The sequence below is a fragment of the Pristis pectinata genome, chromosome 33 (genome assembly GCF_009764475.1).
Source record: "Pristis pectinata isolate sPriPec2 chromosome 33, sPriPec2.1.pri, whole genome shotgun sequence".
Classification (NCBI taxonomy): Eukaryota; Metazoa; Chordata; class Chondrichthyes; order Rhinopristiformes; family Pristidae; genus Pristis; species Pristis pectinata.
Genome location: NC_067437.1, coordinates 15,510,695 through 15,529,178, shown reverse-complemented (window position 1 = coordinate 15,529,178; position 18,484 = coordinate 15,510,695). Strand labels below are relative to the sequence as shown.

The 18,484-nt window shown below is 40.5% G+C and overlaps 1 protein-coding gene across 1 annotated transcript in view; it reads left to right on the top strand.

The window, feature by feature from the left end:
- tom1 (target of myb1 membrane trafficking protein) overlaps positions 1 to 18,484 on the top strand; it is a 104,746-nt gene that overhangs the window by 71,098 nt on the left and 15,164 nt on the right. Inside the window, exon 11 of the mRNA XM_052042855.1 lies at positions 1,176 to 1,302. Within this exon, the coding sequence (XP_051898815.1) occupies positions 1,176 to 1,302 (127 nt within the window). The remainder of the gene's footprint in view (positions 1 to 1,175; positions 1,303 to 18,484) is intronic.

Here is an 18,484-nt window from a genome sequence, read left to right as displayed (position 1 = left end):
TAGTTTCAAAGGCTGCAATGTCCATGTGGTGCATTGTGTAAGTGACCATTCACTCTGGTATCTGTAGAAACAATTATAGCCAACCTTTATCCTCTTTTAGTTCTGTTTCCTGATGGGAAAGTTGTTTCCAATATGTTTATAGTCTTGATTATTTAATCTACTCCTTTTCCTTGTGGTGATGAAATTAAACCAAACTCTGGGTGAGGAGACTTCTGCTTATAGATGTGCACCAGTCTGATTATTTTGCATGGACAGTTTCTGTTTCAAAGTAAGCAATCCTGTTGTACATTACTGTACATCAGCTGGCTTCTGATAACTTCAAAGGGGTTTCTGCAATCCCAAAGCAACTTATTCAGACCAGCTTTGCTGCCAACCCTGACTGACAAGAACGTATATCGCAGTTCATCAGTGAAGAGCTTGGGTCATAAATGCACAATCTCATCATCCACATCTGGGAAGAGGAGGATGCTACCAGGAAACCTCAGATGATGTAATCATAGCCATCTTCAAGAAAGGAAATGAGTCTGACTATGGTAACTCTAGAGGGAGTCTCCTTGCTGTCTGCCACAGAGAGAGTCTTTCCTCAAGCATCCCCTCCCAGTGGTTAGTGGGCTGCTCCCTAATTAGCAATGTGGACTCCATCCATCTAGAGGCATGTTGGAACATGATCTTCACTGGATAGTAAATTTAAGAAAAATGCAGAGACCAGCACCAAACACACATATGTCCACCTTCAATTTTACTCAAGTCTGATGCCATTAATGGAGAAGAAAGGTGGAACACAAATTTGACTGCCACATATACTAATCCCCATCTCGTGTTTGCTCCACGATGGCATCCAAGCCATGACGCTAACCAGTCTAAGTGAAGACCAATGTCAATTAAGACTGTGGGTCATTTTCCCAACACTTGATGCTTGCTGCAATATTGCATTTCACCTCCAACAAACTTCCTGTGGGAGTGGAGTTAATCTTCAGAATTAATGGAAAACTGTTCAATGTACAGGCTACGCTCCAGAACCAGAGTCATCCCAATCTTAGTACTTGAGCTGCAGAAAGTAGATAATGCTCACATCTGTGTATGCTCAGAGACTGAGCTCCAAGAAATCGAGTTGTTCAAATTGCATTTGCCTGAGAGGTTTTGTGGTGGTTGTTAATTAATGTGCGTATGTTTAGGTGTTACAGGAGAAAGTGGGAGTGGAACCGTGAAGTCATTGGAAAACAGCCATCCAAAAACTGAGGAAGAAGAGTTTGACATGTTTGCACAGACTAGAAGCAATTCCCTGGCAGATCAGCGGAAAAAGTGAGTAGTTACTGATTTTGCAAGTTGGATATTTCTCTTTTTTTTGTCCTTTCCAGTGCAACAACACAGATGTAAAATCTAAAATGGAAAGTACACTACAACTACACTGGTATCTGAATAAGGGAGAGGAAGTATATATTTTGAGCAATTCTTATTCAGACGCCAATCCTGCTAACTTGAGGACAAAGAAAAACTGGGAAATTCTTGCCACTCAATTTTCAAAGGGGGTCACTGAAAAAGAACCTCAAATATGTGAAATATTAAAGTGGATAAGGAAATGTATGTCTGGGACACTATTTCAAACTAATCTGTTACCATTAATTGCTTGTGTTTTATCATGTTTTAAAAAAAACACAAAGCATTATCAGACATTATGTGACATTGAGCCATAAATGGAGATAATTGGGCACATGACCGAAAACTCTCAAAGCATAGGTTTTGAGAAGAATTGGGGAGAAGGTCCTAGTCCTTGGGTCCTAGGTAGCTGAAAGCACAGCCATGAGTGATGGGCAGATTTTAAATTTCATGTTTCTCTATGACCTAGGAAAAGGCTGTTCAGCCCATCAAGTGTATGTCTACTCAGAGCAATCCTATTTTCCCTGTAGTCTATTCTCCACCTTCCCATCAATACTTACTCCCAGGAGCAATTTTTTTTTTTTACAGTGGTCGGCTAACTTACCACCCTGCACACCTTTGAAGTACGGTAGGAAACCAAAACATTCAGAGAACCCCATGCAGTCACGGGGAATGTGCAAACTTCACACAGACAGTGTCGGAGGTCTGGCTTGAACCTGGATCACTGGAGCTGTGAGGCAGCTGCTCTACTAGCTGTGCCATTCTGCTGCCTATTCAGATTGTGCAAGAGTCCAGAATTGAGGATAGAGTACTCGGTGGATTGTGTATTAGTTGAGTTTATTAGGAGGGGAGGGAAGTCCATGAAGAGGTTTGGAAATGGGTCAGAAGATAGCAGTGCTTGAGAAGTGGGGAATTGTAACATTGGAGGATATTAGAAGAGATGTCTGTTGCTTTGCATTATGGAGGGTGATTATAGAATGATAGATATGTTTCAGCGTGGAATTGAATATGGTCAGCATGGTCTGGAGGCTGGCTAGGAGACGATATAAACAGAGTGATGAGGGTTTGGATGAGAGCAGCTGTGGCAGGAACAGAGGCTCAAATGGTAGGCATGCAAGTCTTGGATGAATGTCAGGAAGTTCTTCAGGAATGATGGGTTGGATGTTATTCAGCCTATGGCCTGCAGAGAACTGTTGGCCAGCTGATTTCAGTGCTCATTGCAACATGAAACAAGCTGGAGGTCAAATTCCAGCACATCTGACCTCCCATTGATGTCATGACTATGTCAAGAGATAGAGCACAAATGTCCTGAGCCTAAGTGTGTGAAGAGCTGAACAAACTCTCAATCTCAGGAGTTTCTGCAACAGCATATTCTAAGGGCTTTCTCCTGACTGGTTTAGCAGGTCCTTGGCTCTTCATGATACTTGGCGATGATTGAATGAACGAATCAAGCTTAACATATTCCAGATTGTGCTGATACAAAGCTGGGTGTGAGAGAGGCTTTGGGAGATGAGGATGTGACAAATGAAATATAAATGTGGAATAATAGGTTATCTGTTTAGTAGAAACAGTTTCTTGTAAATGACGAGTAATTGAAAGATGTTTGTGTTCAGGGGAACATGGGATGTTTTTGTACACAGATCATTAGAAGTTTAGCAATTGAAAAGGTAAACTTTGGCCTTCATTACAAGAGGATTTGAGTACAAGAATCAAGGTCTTCCTGCAATTATAAAAGGCCCAGATAAAACTGCACCTGGAGTATTGTGTGTAGGTCTGGTTTTCCTGTTAAGGAAGAATATACTTTGTAATAAAGGTGTAATAATGAAGATTCATCAGATTGATTCCTTGGATGGTGGATCTCTGTTGAGAGGAGAGAGTTGGCAAACTGGACCTTTGCTCAAGAGTTTAGAATCAGAGGTGATCTTATTCCAATATTTTAAATTCTTACAGGGTGAGACAGGGTGGATGCACAAACGATCTTTCCCTTAGCTGGGATTTTTAGAACCAGAGGTCATGGTCTCAAAATAAAGGATTGGCCATTCAGGCCTGTGATAAGAAGGAAAGTCTTCACTGAGAAGGTAGTGAACTTTTGGGAGTTTTTTTTTACCCGAGTTGGCTATGGAGTCTCAGTTGTTGAGTATATTCAAAGTACAAATCAATATATTTTTAGGTGTTAAGGGGACTGAGGGATTATATAGTACAGGGAAGTGGCATTGAGATACAAGATCTGTCATTATCTCATTGAATGGTGGAGCAGGTGAAAGGGGCTGAATGGGTTCTATTTCTTTTGTTCTTTTGAAGGTACTTGGAACTAAGTTAATTAACTATGGAAACAATGTTTCTGAAGTTTACAGCTCTTGAGTTGGGTTGTCCCAGGTCAAATCCAAATTCCTGTTACAAAAGGTTAGAATCTTATAACTTTCACAAATTCTGTGTGTCCCATTTGGCATGCTCACCATGACCTCGCGGAGAATCAGCCCATTTCCTCCTTGCCGACTGTGATGCCTATCGCATTTGCCCGCATTAAGCCCATTTGCCACCCAAGTACCTGTCCAAATGCCTTTTAAATGTTATAATTGTATCTACCTCCACTATCTCCTCTGGTAACTCGTTCCAAGTATTCACCATTCTCTGTGTGGAAAATCTTGTCCCTGGGATCTCCTTTAAATTTCTCCCTCTCACCTTAAACCTGTGCCCTCTAGTTCTAGACTCCCCTGTCCTTGGAAAAAGACTCTGACTGACTCTCCTATCTATGCCTCTCATAATTTTATAAACCTCTAAGATTGCCCCTCAGCCTCCTAAACTCCAATGAGAATAAATCCTGCCTATCCACTCTCTCCTTATTACAACAATCCTCCAATACAGGCAGCATCCTGGTGAATCGTTTCTGCGCTCTCCATATTGCTACCACATTCTTCTTGTGGTGTGACGACCAGAACTATACACAGTACTCAAACTGTAGTCAAACCAATGTTTTGTTCAACTGCAACATGACATCCCAATTTCTTGTACACAATGCCTCGGCCTGTGAAGGCAAGTATACCAAATGCCTTTTTCACTACCCTATCCGCCTGTGTTGCCACTTTCAGGAAGCTATGAATCGCACCCCTAGACCCCTCTGTACCTCAGCACTCCCAAGGTCCCTGTCATTTACTCTGTGTCCTAACAGAATTTGACCTCCCAAGTGTTGTCCCATTTTCACTTGCATTCATATCCTGTAGTCCAGGCAAGTAATTTACAAAGCTTGTATTTTGTGTCATCTTGTCCTTCCCATTCTCGTATCCGGAGTGCTTCCCAAGGTCACTAGAAAGTTAATGTAAGCAGTACAATGCAAAGTTTCTCCACGGGTCTTGATGCAGATCTTATCAGCTTGATGATCCCAGGGTAGTATTCCACTGAATAAGCAAATTCATGAAATCCTCCACTGTTGGATAAGTTGGTTGAGTTGTAGAAGTGCAACTTAACCCAGCTCAGTCCTTGCTTTCTGTGCAACCTGGTCATATTCTTCATGTTGGCACAAGATTGTTGTTGTAATCCAAGCAGGGCTGTAGTCCAGCAATGACGGGTAGGATAAACTTTCGGCATGATCATTGGGCTATGACACTGTCAGTGTCGGGTGACGGCTGAGTCATTTTACAGCGTTACAGTTTAATGAAGGAGTATGTGTGTCATAGTTCCAATGAGGGATAAGTAATTCCTTCCCCTCTCCCGGTATGTGGAAAACTCCAAAGCAGCAGAAAAGGTGCAACAAACTGGAATGAGGTAGCCACACAACAATTAAACTGTAGTGTAAATCTCAACAAATTTGATGTCAAATTTCAGCACTGTAAAACAAAGGGAAAATGTTAACATCACCCTCCTGGCACAATTTTGTCTTTAATGTCAGATGTTTCCAAAAAAAACAAAAATTTTTCTGTTTTTTAATTTAAAAATTTCCCTTTAATTTTATTTTGCAATTAAGATGAAGGAAATTTTTAATTGTGATCTGGGTTACTTTAAAAATGAACAGAGAGGAGTGCCAGGACATTTTCTCAATCTGTTATCAACTCAGTTATGAAATAAATTACCAGGTATAGGCCTCGAATTCCAGAGGAACAAAATATGCTGTCTTTCCCATTTTGAATTGCCAGATTCTGGTGCTCTTTTCTGACATATTTGACTGTTTCCTTTTGACTAATCTTTGCCATTTATGGAAAGACTAGTCACAATTAACCAGATAAGAAGACAGCTTAAAATCAAGCTAGTACACGACAGCTGCTGGTTAAGCCTAGTACATTAGTTTCACAATGCTACCATTAGAGAATTCGTGTTGGTAGCCAAGAATCTGGCCCTGAAGAAGTTATTGTCAGCAAAGGTCTTATGGGAGTCTAAATCACACATTTGCAGGCCTTCTGGTACAAATGGAGACCTGATCGAAAGTGATCATAAGCTACATGATCATATTTGTAAATATTTGGTGTAAGAGGAGACCTGGAAAATAAGGAATACCGTGGAATTTCATGACTTTGCACATCCTGAAGAAATACTAGGGGGGCTATAATTCAGTAAAGTAGCTTCCTCAAAACAAATTGAACATTGTACGACAAAGCAGGCTGCATGGTTGGCACCAATCCACTATCCTCACTATTCACTTCCTCCACAGAACAATCTACAAAATACACTGCAGTTACTCAGCCAAGCTGCTTTGACGGCATCTCAGAAACCCACAAATGATGTCACTTCAGGATAAGGGAAGATGAGAATGCTGGCATCCACAATCCCACCAGATATCCTAATATAAAGTATAGTTTGTAAAAAGAGTGTGATCGGTGGTATTGTACAACCTCCAGTACATCTAAACTTGTTTTCTATGTAATTCAATACTGTGGCGTTGTTACAATGCTCTAGAGTCCATTGCAGACAAAGATTGCCTGTAATCCCTACTTTCTTATTTGGACCCATACACCCAGATAACAAAGGATTGTAAGTGATGAAATAAATTTTGAGACTGTGTGTCCATATTTTCCATGTCCCAAAGATAATTTTTGAAGTTCCCTTTTTACACTTAATAAGTAAATGAAGAAAGGTGAGGTTAAAAGAAAAAGTAGAATTTTGCACTCCTGGGCCTACGAATGATTGAAACAAAATCTTGATGAATGCACAAAGGCAAAGCTTCATCCCTCTGAATCATAAGTTCTAGATTCAATATAAAATTCTTCAACTTTAGGTGACTCCCTCTGTATCTATTAGAACTGGCACTTATGCCATTCATCTTTAAGTTTGGCTTAATTTTTCTCATTCCTTTAGTATAGTCTGGCCCACTGGTGGTGTTACGCAGCCCTGTTGGTAGCTTCACATAATAGACAAAGAAGCATAATCTGATACTAAGTGTCACATTAACTCATTTGGTTTCACCCTATCAGAGAGGTTCCTTTTGTTCTACCCATCCTTCCCCCACCTTCTCTGCTACTGAAAACAAACATCTTTTCTCTCTTTCCCAGGTCTGGTGAAGGGTCTTGGATCTGAAACCTTAACTTTCCCTTTCCACTGATGCTCCTTGACGTGCCAAGTGTTTCCAGGGTTTTCTTTATAATGTCTGTCTGTATTGAGTTAATGTTGCTACCTTTTGGATCATTCTTTCCTGGTACTGCATGGAAACGGAACTAAACCATTCATCTGGATAATGTTGATTACCTGAAATCTATTTGCCCATCTTAGTTCCAAATTTTTTAAACCCTTACCCAGCACTCAACAACCCAACTGCATTTACAAGCTCCAAATGTTTCATTGTTCACAAACTTTTGAAGCATAATTCCAGATTTCTGCTACTTCATCTGGCATATTTCTTTATTTCCCACCCATGTGACCAGGCTTTGATAAGATTGTGCCCTTGCTCTTCTGCATTCGTGTGAAAAGTTTCTCTCAATTATTCATCTAAGCCTTGTAACTTTTTAAACAGAGTGCAGGTTCACCAGAATGACATGAGGGCAAAAGGATCAAATTATGAAGACAGGATGCAAATAATAGACTTGTATTTCTTTGAATATAGAAGTTTAAAGGGATGATCTAATTGAAATGTTTAAGCAATTTATTAGGTTAGGTAGGGAAAACTGTTTCCTCTGGAGTCCAAAAAAATCATAAAATTAGAGACAGCTGTTTGGAGGTAATATTGAGAAGCACTGCTTTGTTCAGAGTTGTAAAAATTAAAAGTCTTTCTCTTCTCCACATCCCACCATCCCACAACAAAAAAAATCTTTGAGGCTGTGTAATAGTGGACAGTTATACCCGAGTCACTAAAAATGGATGAGATGCATACTTGATGCTTGGGGTTGTAGATTGTCCTTCTATCCACAGTTATGGCCTTTCTCTGCAATGTTCCTGAGCAATGAGAGACTTCTCTTTGTTCACGCTTCTCTTGTTATTCTGTTCTATCCAGAATGTTTGAGTGAGTGGTTTGGGACGCAATATCCAGGCTGGTGGTCCAAGGCAGGCATAAGGGAGGTGTTGCCTTGCATAGCAAGTCATTCAAGTACTGTGAATTGTAAGGTAATTAAGGAGGCAGTAACTTAGCAACAGCACTCACACCTGAAGAATGATTAACAAAAAAAATCCAGACTGTTGTGAATAAAAATTTGATTGCACCCTGAACAGTAGCAGCTTAAGCAGCTGAAGCAGCTTAAGTGGCCACATAATTATCTGGAGGTGTCATTTTAAAACAAGTTGCAAGTTCTCCGAATTTAATCTGTGTACATGTGTTGGGACTATTTTCAGATGCATTCTATTTTTACTTCAAGCCTCTCCTGAGAAAGTTGTTCTTTGGTTTGCATAGTAGTATTTCGTCGTTAGCCTCTGAGATGGACTTGAAACACCTGAAGCCGTTCTTGCCATTTTTCCTCATCAGTTCTCTGATTACTGCACTTTACTTCATTCTTGAGGCTATTGTTCACAGTGGCCCATTCACTGACCCCCACTTTTTTGAAAAGTTTGATCGCAAATTAGGCAAACCAACTCCTGTCAACTGGACTGGGATGAGCTGATTGGATTTGATTGGGACATTTCTTCAAATGCTTCTTTTATGAAACTGGCCTAAACTGCAGAAGTGTTTATGATCTGTGTCCAGGAGTATTGCCATGTACTGCTTAATCAGGTTAGTCTGAAATGGTGAGAAACTGCAGAGCACTGAGATGCAGAGGGATCTGAGTATCCTAGTGCATGATTCACAAAATGTGGTAATTGGGAAAACTAATAGAATGTTGTCAGTTGATTGATTGTCAGTTGATTATGCTCCATTTCAACCTAGCGTTGGTGTGTACGATGTTGGTGCCTTATTAAGGACCAGTTCTGAGAAGGTTGACTGGACTAATATCTGGAATGGATGGGTTGTCTTGTGAAGAAAGGCAAGTCTTGTATCTGCTGGAGTTTAGAAGAATGAGTGGGGACCTGATTGAAACACACAATCCTGAGGGATCTTGGCTGGGTGTGTGTGGAGAGGGTGTTTCTTCTTGTGAGAGAATCTAGAACTAGGTGTCACCCTTTTTGGAAGTTTCTTTTTTTCTCTGAAGCTGGTAAATCTATGGATTTACAGTTTGGCATAGTTCATATTAGGCAGACGGAGCTTTGTTAAAGGGTGATGGAGAGATTTTGAATGTTATTAAGGCAGAGCTAGATAGATTCTTGATAAGTAAGGGGATGAAGTGTTACTATGGGTAGAAGGGAGCGTGGGGTTAGGGTTACAATCCAATCAACCGTGATGTTATTAAAAGGTGTAGGGGAAAAGTAGCCTCCACTAACTCTAGTTTGTGTGCTCCAGTTTAATCCAAAATATGAATTTACCAACTCTGCCGTCCTGGTGCCTACTGATAGTCAACATGGCAACACTTCCCGAGAAAGTCAGCGGTGTATTCTGCCTGAGAAAAAATTTGTTTACCTACGATGTGATTAATGTAGATTTAGTTAGGTGCATACATGTATTTGCATGTTAGTTGAATTATTTTGTATCAAGTTACAGATGCAGAAGCTTCATTAAATATCCGCTGGTTCTTGTAGTGACAGTACTCCTATTCTTGTGGATTTTGACCCGAAGACCTTGGGTGGAGGGAGATTGTGATGTACTTCCAGTTTAAAGTGTTGGATCTCTTAGAGAAACAAGGGGAGCAAGCACATGGAAACATCACTTGCAAGTTCCTTTCTAAGAAGTAGAAAATACTTCTGGGTTCTGGACTTGCTGTTAAAGAAGCCTTGGCTAAATGCATCTTGTGGATGATATGCACTGCAGCCACTGCACCCATGGTAGATGAACGGAGTGCCAATCAAGTGGGATGTTGAGTTGAAATGTTTGAGTGTTTTTAGAGCAGTACTCACCTGGAAAATGGCAAATATTCCATTATTCACCTCATTTGGACATGTAGATGGTGGAAGAGCTTTGGAAATTAAGAAAGTCAGCTTCTCATTGCCGAACGCCCAGGCATGTGCATGTCTTTATATGTGCTTGGTCCAGTTAAGTGAGTGGCCCAAGGTGTTGCTGTTGGGAGACTTGGCAATGGTTCTGCCATTAAATATCATGCAGAGATGGTTGGGCTATCTTAATGTAGAAGGTTGTTGATTGGCACTTGCATGGGCTGATAAGTTACATATCTAGGCATTAATTTCTCCATAATTTGAGGATTCATAAGCTGAATTAATTGTCCAGCTTCTGCTCTTGTGATGAAAGAAAGCAGCTGAAGATAGTTGGGCCTAGGATATTGTCCTGAAGAATTCCTGTAGTAATGTACCAAGGCTGAAAGACCACCCTTTCTGTGAGGCATGATTCCAGTTAGTGAAGCGCCTTTGTGTTTGTGTTTTGCCCTCTGATTGCCATTGGCTTCAATTTTACTGTGGCTGCTTGATGTCACAGGTCAGATGCTGCTTTGATGACAACATTGGCCACTCTCAACCCTCCTCTGAAATTTGATTCCTTTTGTTGCTCCCAAGTTTGGAGAAAGGCTGTAATGAGATCTGGAACTAAATGTTTGTGATGAAAACTAACCAAAATGTCAGTGAGGAGGTTCTTATTGCAAGTACTGCTTGATGGTATTGTCATGTGTGCATTCCATTTCTCTGAGTAGACAGGATTAGCAAATGGCCTGATTGAATTTGGCCTGCTGTCCTGCTTTTTCTGTATGTACTGGATATCAGGCAGTTTTCCACATCATTGGGTAGATGTTGAAATTTACTGGAAAACCTTCGGTAAAGACGAACCAAGTTCTGGAGCACACTTCATCGGCACTATAGCCAGGTTGTTGCTGGGTCTATAGTCTTTTCTCGGCTGTCTTCATATGGAGTGAATTGTACTGTGTGAAGCCATATCAGGTCATCTGTGCTAGGGGGTATCTTGAGAGGAAGTGGATGTGGGTTAATCATTCAAGGTTTATCTGTTGATGGTTGAAAACATTTAAGACATTTCTACAGACTTACTGGGTTGTAAGATTCTCAAGGATGGGGATGTTGGTGGAGTTGTTTCAACAACAACAATTTGTAGCATGACTTCCCATGGCACTTCATGTTGCTAATAAATTTGACGGCAAGTTTATGTATGATTGTAGTAGAGGCGGTGACTAAAATCTTGGTCAAAAGGATTGTTCTTAAGGAGGAAGTAGGTAGAGAGGCAATGAGCTTAGGAGAGAAATTACAGAGCTTATGGCCTTGGTATGTGAAGGTTCAGTTCACCAGTAATGAACAATTAAATTCAGGGGTGATCAAGATGCTACATATGGAAGGGTGCAAAGGTCTCAAAGGTTGTAGGGCTGGAGGAGTTTACTCATTACCTATTTAATTATCCACCACCATTCATGATCATATATGCTAGACTGTGCAAAATTTTGATTTGGTCCATTTTTGTAAGTTTCTTAAGATTTAACTCCAGCATACTGCTTTGCTGTTTAGTGTGGATATAATCCTGCATTGTAGCTTCACTAGGTTGGAATTACATTTTTGTGTAATGCTGCTGGCATGGTAGTGTAGTGTAGCAGTTAGCGTAATGCTATTACAGCGCCAGCGACCCGAGTTCAATTCTGGCCACTGTCTGTAAGGAGTTAGTACGTTCTCCCTGTGTCTGCATGGGTTTCCTCTGGGTGCTCTGGTTTCCTCCCACATTCTAAAAAATGTAGTAAGTTGTGGGCATGCTATGTTGGCACCGGAAGCATGGCGACACTTGCGGGCTGCCCCCAGAACACACTGCGCAAAAAAAGATGCGTTTCACTGTGTATTTCGATGTACATGTGACTAATAAAGATATCTTGTCTTGTACCTAATTTAATATGGTTTCTCTGCTGCCTTGATGGCAGTAGTAACTCTCACATTCCAGTTTATCGTAAAGTATAATTGTTGCTGATGGTCCAAAACACCTTGAATTACTAGTTAGATAGTAGATCTGTCCCAGTCTATCCCATTTAGCACATGACCTGATGAATGTGTCCTCCGTGTGAAGCAGTTATTGGTCTCCACAATGGCTGTGGTGGTGTTGCTTTCATCAGTGCTATCCAGAAGTGATGCAGCTGTGACAGGTAGATTGGCGAGGTTCAGTGTTTTCTTGTTCAATCTCTTCCCACTTATTGCAAGCTCAGTCTGTCATCTTTATCAGTACCTGCCTGGTACCAGCAGTGTCACTGAACCATTCTTGATGATGATACTTGAGTAGCCCAACCTTTCTGATCTGGTGCTGCTTTCTGGTGATGTTTAATTTGAGGACTGATCTGCTGACAAAGGCCATTTTGCATTAATTGGCTGGAGATTTCTTATGTTTGACCAAATACCACAAGGCATCATGGGGTCAAGAGTGGACATTGAGAGTATACCTCTCTGATGTTGCCTCTGGTGAATCTGCCCTGCTGATGGTATAAGAAGTTGAGTTGCAGGGATGTTAATGGAGGCATCCGGAAAGATGGACTTGTGGAATTGGGTCAGAATCGGATCACATGGAAAAAAACCTCCTTGCAGATTATCACCTGCCAGTAATGTTTTCGAGGCTCACAGCAAAAAGTTGGGTACCAGGGTGTCCCGAAATATCAGATCAGCATGAGCACATCAGTGCTTACAACGATGAGGAAAAATGGAAGGAAAAAATCTAGAGGTTTTTAAATAAATAATAAAGCCAAGATGTAAAGTTATGATTGCTTTGTTTTGAAGTAGTGTTATGTGTATTGGTATATTATGATGTGGCTCTTGTCCAATGTAGAAACATCAAGCCTAAACTCCTGAGAGAAATTGAAATGATTTCATCATGTGTTATGGTATCAATAATCTGAAGCCCTGCCTTATTTATAGTACTATCATCTCTGAACCTAAAGGTTTAAAGCCCACGAAGTCCTGAATACATCATCTCAGCTGAAATGATGGAGCACTACTTAGTCTTTGGTATGAGTTGTTAAACTGACTCTCACCACCTGGCACTCTGCCCAGCACTATTTTTACTCATCCTCAAACTGAGTTCCAGGTGCAAGAACTTCATGTGCAAATTAGATGCTTTATTTGTTTATTAAATAAAAGGAACTGCAGTGTCATTGATTGGCTTGAAGTATTGTGAGATGACCTGAGTGTTTGAAGGGCACTCAGAACGGCTCAGTACTGGAGAATGTACACGATGTAGAGACCTATTTCCTGGTCATAGAGTCTATCCTTTTGATGGAAGTTTATTCCATAGTGTATGGGTGTAGGCTGTGAAGTGTGGGGCAGGGGAAGGAGTGTGGTTTCTGTGAGTGACATGTGATTTTTGTAGCTATTTTTGCCACCGTGCCACATGAGCCACCATATAACAGCTTCAATATCACATTGATCACACTGTATAAGCAACATTAAAAAAAAGGGGTGACCTTCTTACATAATGCACTTTAATAGCTGATACATTTAAAAAGCCTTGTGCTGTTTGATTCTATGAAATTCAGCCTTCCCTCGTACTGTAGTGGATCACTTTCACAGCCTGATTTGTTTGATAGGAACAGAAGTCAGTCATTTAGCTCCTTAAGATTGTTGCACTATTTGGTGAGATTATGGCTGATCTGTAACCCATCCATATAGCTGTCTTTGCCCAAAACCCCTTAACGAAAATCCGACAACCTTTTGATTTAAAGTTAATCTGGCGTTAATAGCAGTTGTGGAAGAAGGTTCCAAATTTCTTTCACATTATGTAGAATTTGTTCCTAACTTCACTCCTGAAGGTCTGGCACTAATTTTTGGGGAATATGCCCCTTAAATCCTAGAGTGCCAACTATTTCCCCCCTCCTACCCCAGTCAGTTCAGTTTAATATATTCATGGCTTCAGGAGCAGGGAGGCACTTTCCTTGTCTTTTCTATTATCCAGTCAGTCCACTGGGGCCAATTCTCCCATCCTGGTTAAAAAGCAACTAACTGGATAAAATCTTGGTTTCAAATTAGATCTTTCTAATCTATATGATCGGCAACTTGCTGGACCATGTTGCCAAATATTTTGACTCCATTTATTTACCTTAGTTCTGCAACTTTTAATTTTGTTTGTGTAATCTGACTCCATTGGGAACACTTGGATAAATACCTTAAGAATAGAAAGTTGAAGTATTGGAAGAAGTGCTTTTTGTACTTGAGGACCACAGTTGTTTCTGTCATTACATAAAAATCCCGCTTAATGCCTCTGAGAGGTTTGTACTATTAAAGATCCTTAGTGGTATTACATCAAAACTATAAACAAATTAGTTCAAAATCCACAGGACATCTTTCTCACTGGAAGTCGCTGGCAGACTTCTGCGATAATGACATGTATAGTTCAGAACCCGTTGTTTATTTCAACAAAATCTGAGCCTTCATTTCTGTTTAATGCTCCCCTTAATATGATTTTATTTTTTGTACGTACATCCACTTTGAATCATTGTCAGTATTTCCTTTCAGTTGAAATATTTGAATGTATTAAATCTGATGTTTTTGAAATGGAAAATGCAGTGAAAGAATATTAGAACAATAATTACCTTGTGAAAGAGAGCTGTTCACAAAAACAGCCTGTGTATTTATATTGTGCTACTTAACATTCGTTAAAGCACCTTTGATGTCTATTGTTGGACTTGACTGTTTTATTAGTTTTTTTAACATGTATAGTGTTTAATACACCTCAAATGGCTGCACAAGGAATGGCCGCTTACTAGTTTATTGGTTTGTCCATCAGGTGAATATGTGGTTTTTTCTTTGGTCGGTTTGCCATCTAATAGGTTTCCTGATTGGCCTATTGTTAGCTAAAGAGTATCTCTTATCTTGGGTATAAAAGGTGTCGCTTTTTGTTAATCCCTCTCTTGCTTTTCCTCCCCCCGGCCTGAGCTTCCTTTTGTTCCCTTTGTCTCGGCTCATCAAAGCCAGTGCCATGTGCTCTGTGACTCTTTCTTTGTTTTAAACTTTTCCAATAAAACTTCGTGAAGCACCAAGTTGTTTTCAAACTCATTCCTGGACTCCTGAAAGAACCTGTGGATTCGAAAATAACCGGATCCAACACTATCAAATAAAATTTATACATGAACCTGCAAAATTAGGAACAGGAGTAGGCAACTCATCCCCTTGATCCTGCTGGTTGGTCTAATTGTAACTGTATTCCAGTCTACCTGTGGTAGGTAACCTTTTTGCCCTCTTGCTTATCAAGAATCTGTCAACTTCTCGCTTAAAAATGCTCACAACTCTGCTTCCACTGCCCTTTGAGGAAAAGTTCCAAAGATCTAAGAGAAAAAAAATTGCCTGATCAGTCTTAAATAGAAAACCAGTTATTTTAAAAACAGTGATCCCACAAGAGAAAACATTCTCTCCATATCCACCCAGTTAAGACGTGTTTCAATCAAAAACCTTCTCTCTTCTAAACTCCAGTAGATATTTATTCTCTAACCTTTCCTCATATGACAACCCACCATTCCATGTATTAGTCCAATAAAATCTTTGAAGTCCTTCTGACATGTGTGTTCTTTTTAAGGAGACTAATACAGCACAACAGTCTCCCAGATGTAGTTCCACCAAAGCATTATTATTTGAAGCATAGATAATTTTGTTTCAATTCCCTGATCATAAATTATAACATTCTGTTAGCTTTTTCGAATTAATTGCTGTACTTGAATACAAACATGCACTGGAACACCCAGATCCCTCTGTCTTTGGAGCTCTGCACGGTTTAGGTAATACTTTATCTTTCTTGCCAAAATGGACAATTTCACATCGGCCCACATTATACACCATTTAGAGTCATAGAGTTGTACAGGACCCTTCGGCCCACCATGTCCATTCTGACCTTTTTGTCCATTTGCCCACATTAGGTCCTTGTCCTTGCCTAAATGTCTTTTATACGTGGTGATTGTATCTGATTCCACCACCACCTCCTCTGGCAGCAAGTTTCAGATATCAGTTGCTCTTTGTGTAAAACAGAAACATTCCCCTCAAATTCCCTTTAAAACTCCTTCCTCTCACCTTAAATCTATGTCCTCTTATTTTGATAACTCTACCATGGGAAAATGATTCTGACTATTTACTCTGCCTCTTATAATTCTTTACCTCCAGGGAAAACAAGTCCAGCCTATCCAACCTCTCCCCATAACTAAGGTCTTCCAATCCAGGCAACATTCTGGTGAATATCTTCTGCTCTCCAGCGCAGACACATCCTTCCTGTGGTGGAGTGACCAGCAGTGTGCACAATACTGCAGGTGCAATCCAACCATGTTTTGCAAAGTTTCAACATAATGTCCCAACTTTTGTATTCCATACACTGACCTATGAAAGCAAGCATTCCACGTGTTTTCACCACCCTAGTGCAGTGTTGTCACTTTCAGGGAACTGTGGACTTGAACCCCAAGGTCTCTCTTGTTCATCAGCATTCCTTATTGTCCACTGTTTGCTGTATATGTCCTATCCCTATTTGACTTCGCAAAAAGGATCACTTCACAATTGTCGGCATTAAATTGCATCTGCCAATGCTCCCACTGACTTTAGCCTTAGACAACTTTCTTACCTATCCACAACACCGCCAATTTTCACGTCATCTGCAAACTTATTATTCCTCTTACATTCACATCCAAGTCGTCAATACATTATCAGAAACAACAAAGGTCCCTTAACCAATCCTTGTGGTACCCAAATCAGAGTACCATTCAGAAAGCATCCTTTAACCACAACTCTTGCCTTCTATCACCAAACTGATTTTGGATCCAATTAGTCAGTTTGCCTTGGATCCCATGTGCCTTAAACTTCCAGACCAGACTACCATACAGGACCTTGTCAAGTTCCTTACTTAAGTCCATATGGACAATGCCTAATACCCTGCCTTCATCAATTTTCTTGGTTCCCTACTCAATACTCAAATTAGTGAGACAGTACTTCTCCCACACAAAGCCATGCTGAATATCCCTGATTCCCTGCCTTTCCAAATGTACATAAATCCTTATCCCTTAGAATTTTATCCAGTAATTTCCCTACTACTGGTGTAAGGCTCACTGGCCTGCAGGACCTAGTCCTGATGTAGGGTCTCGACCTGTAACGTCGACCTTTCCTTTATCTGCAGATGCTGCTTGACCTACTGAGTTCCTCTAGCAGTTTGTTTTGCTGGCCTGTAATTACCTGGCTTACCTCTGCTGCCCATAAATAAAGGAACAGCACCAGCAATCTTCCAGTCTTTTGGTATCTCACCTCTCTGGGGCTACAGCAGAGAGGTGAGATACCAAAAGATCCCTTCCCATAGAGATAGATCTCATCTGGCCCTGAGAATTTATCAACCCTTAAGTGTTCCATAACATCTAACACTATTACACTCATTATCTGCCATGAATTTCTCCTTGGTGAATAGATATTAGAAGTATTAATTTAGGACCTGGCTCCAGATATAGAGTACCTAAGGGGATCCACTCGTTCTTCACTACCCTCTTCTTGATATACTTAGAATGTTTTGGGATTCTTCTTGCTCCTCATATACTTGTAGAATGTCTTGGAATTTTCAAGATCTTTACCCACACACTTAATCGATCCATATCTCTTGTACACTCCTTGTATTCTCTTCTCAACTTGCTTTCCTACCTGCGTTCTTTCTTTTATTGTCACAGAAGGAACCCGATGGATCCCTGTCAGCTCCCAGCAAAGCAGTACCATCAGACACAATCCCTTTCATATTTTACCTGTAACTTATTCTCTCAATTATCCATCAAATCTCCTTGATTCATTTGCCACTTATCTATGCAAGGGGTGATTTACAGTAGCCAGTTAATGTATCAGCACTTCTTTAGGAAGTGGGAAGCAACCAGAGCATCTGGTAGAAAACCCACGTGGTCATAAGAGAACATCAAACTCCACGCACCTGAGGTCGGGAGCAACTCTGACACTAACTGCTGTGACACCTGTGCCATCCTTTTTCATCTGTATTGGAATTGATGGTTTAAATCTTGGTTAAAGCTACAGGACTGGTCTAAAGAAGAAGAGGAGTTCAACAATAAAAGGGGTTTGGGGAGGAAATTTGAGGTGAAGAAATGATGAATATGCAAGAAGCCAGAATTGAAGGAACACTGATCTTAGAGAATTGTAAACTAAGGAGGTAGGGCAGATGAGGCTGTAATTACAGTGAGCTTTAAGACAGCTTGTTGCTTGTGAGCTCCTACCATTCTCTCTTCATTGTAATCAATTTTGCATTTAACTATTTAACGTAGCCTTTGGGTGAAGAGTCCTAAATAATGAATAAAGGCGATGGTAACAGGAGAATGTCACCTCTGTTTCAGTGTAAAGTAATGAAGAACCACAGCAATTGAAGATTGGCAGGAGCACTGGATACTCGCCAACAGAACACTGGAGCAGTGAGTATTTGCTTCAAGCCTATTTCCTGCGCAAGGTCATTAAATGTAAAGGGGTTTTTAATAGTTTTTTTTATAAACAAAAAAATTCCAAGCTGCATTTCAAAAACAATTATGCTGCTTTAAGTGTACTCCTATTGTTTTCTAAATGTACAAAGTTAGAACTACCTGACTGAGTTGTTTCTTGAGGTAGGTGGTGAATGGTACCTTAGGATGTTGGGATTTGGGTCTGACTGGCTCCAAGATGATGTATTTCACTCTACGAGGAGCTGTTGAGCAAGCTGAAGCAGTGATTGACACCACTGCATCGCCCAATAAGTTTGAGATAG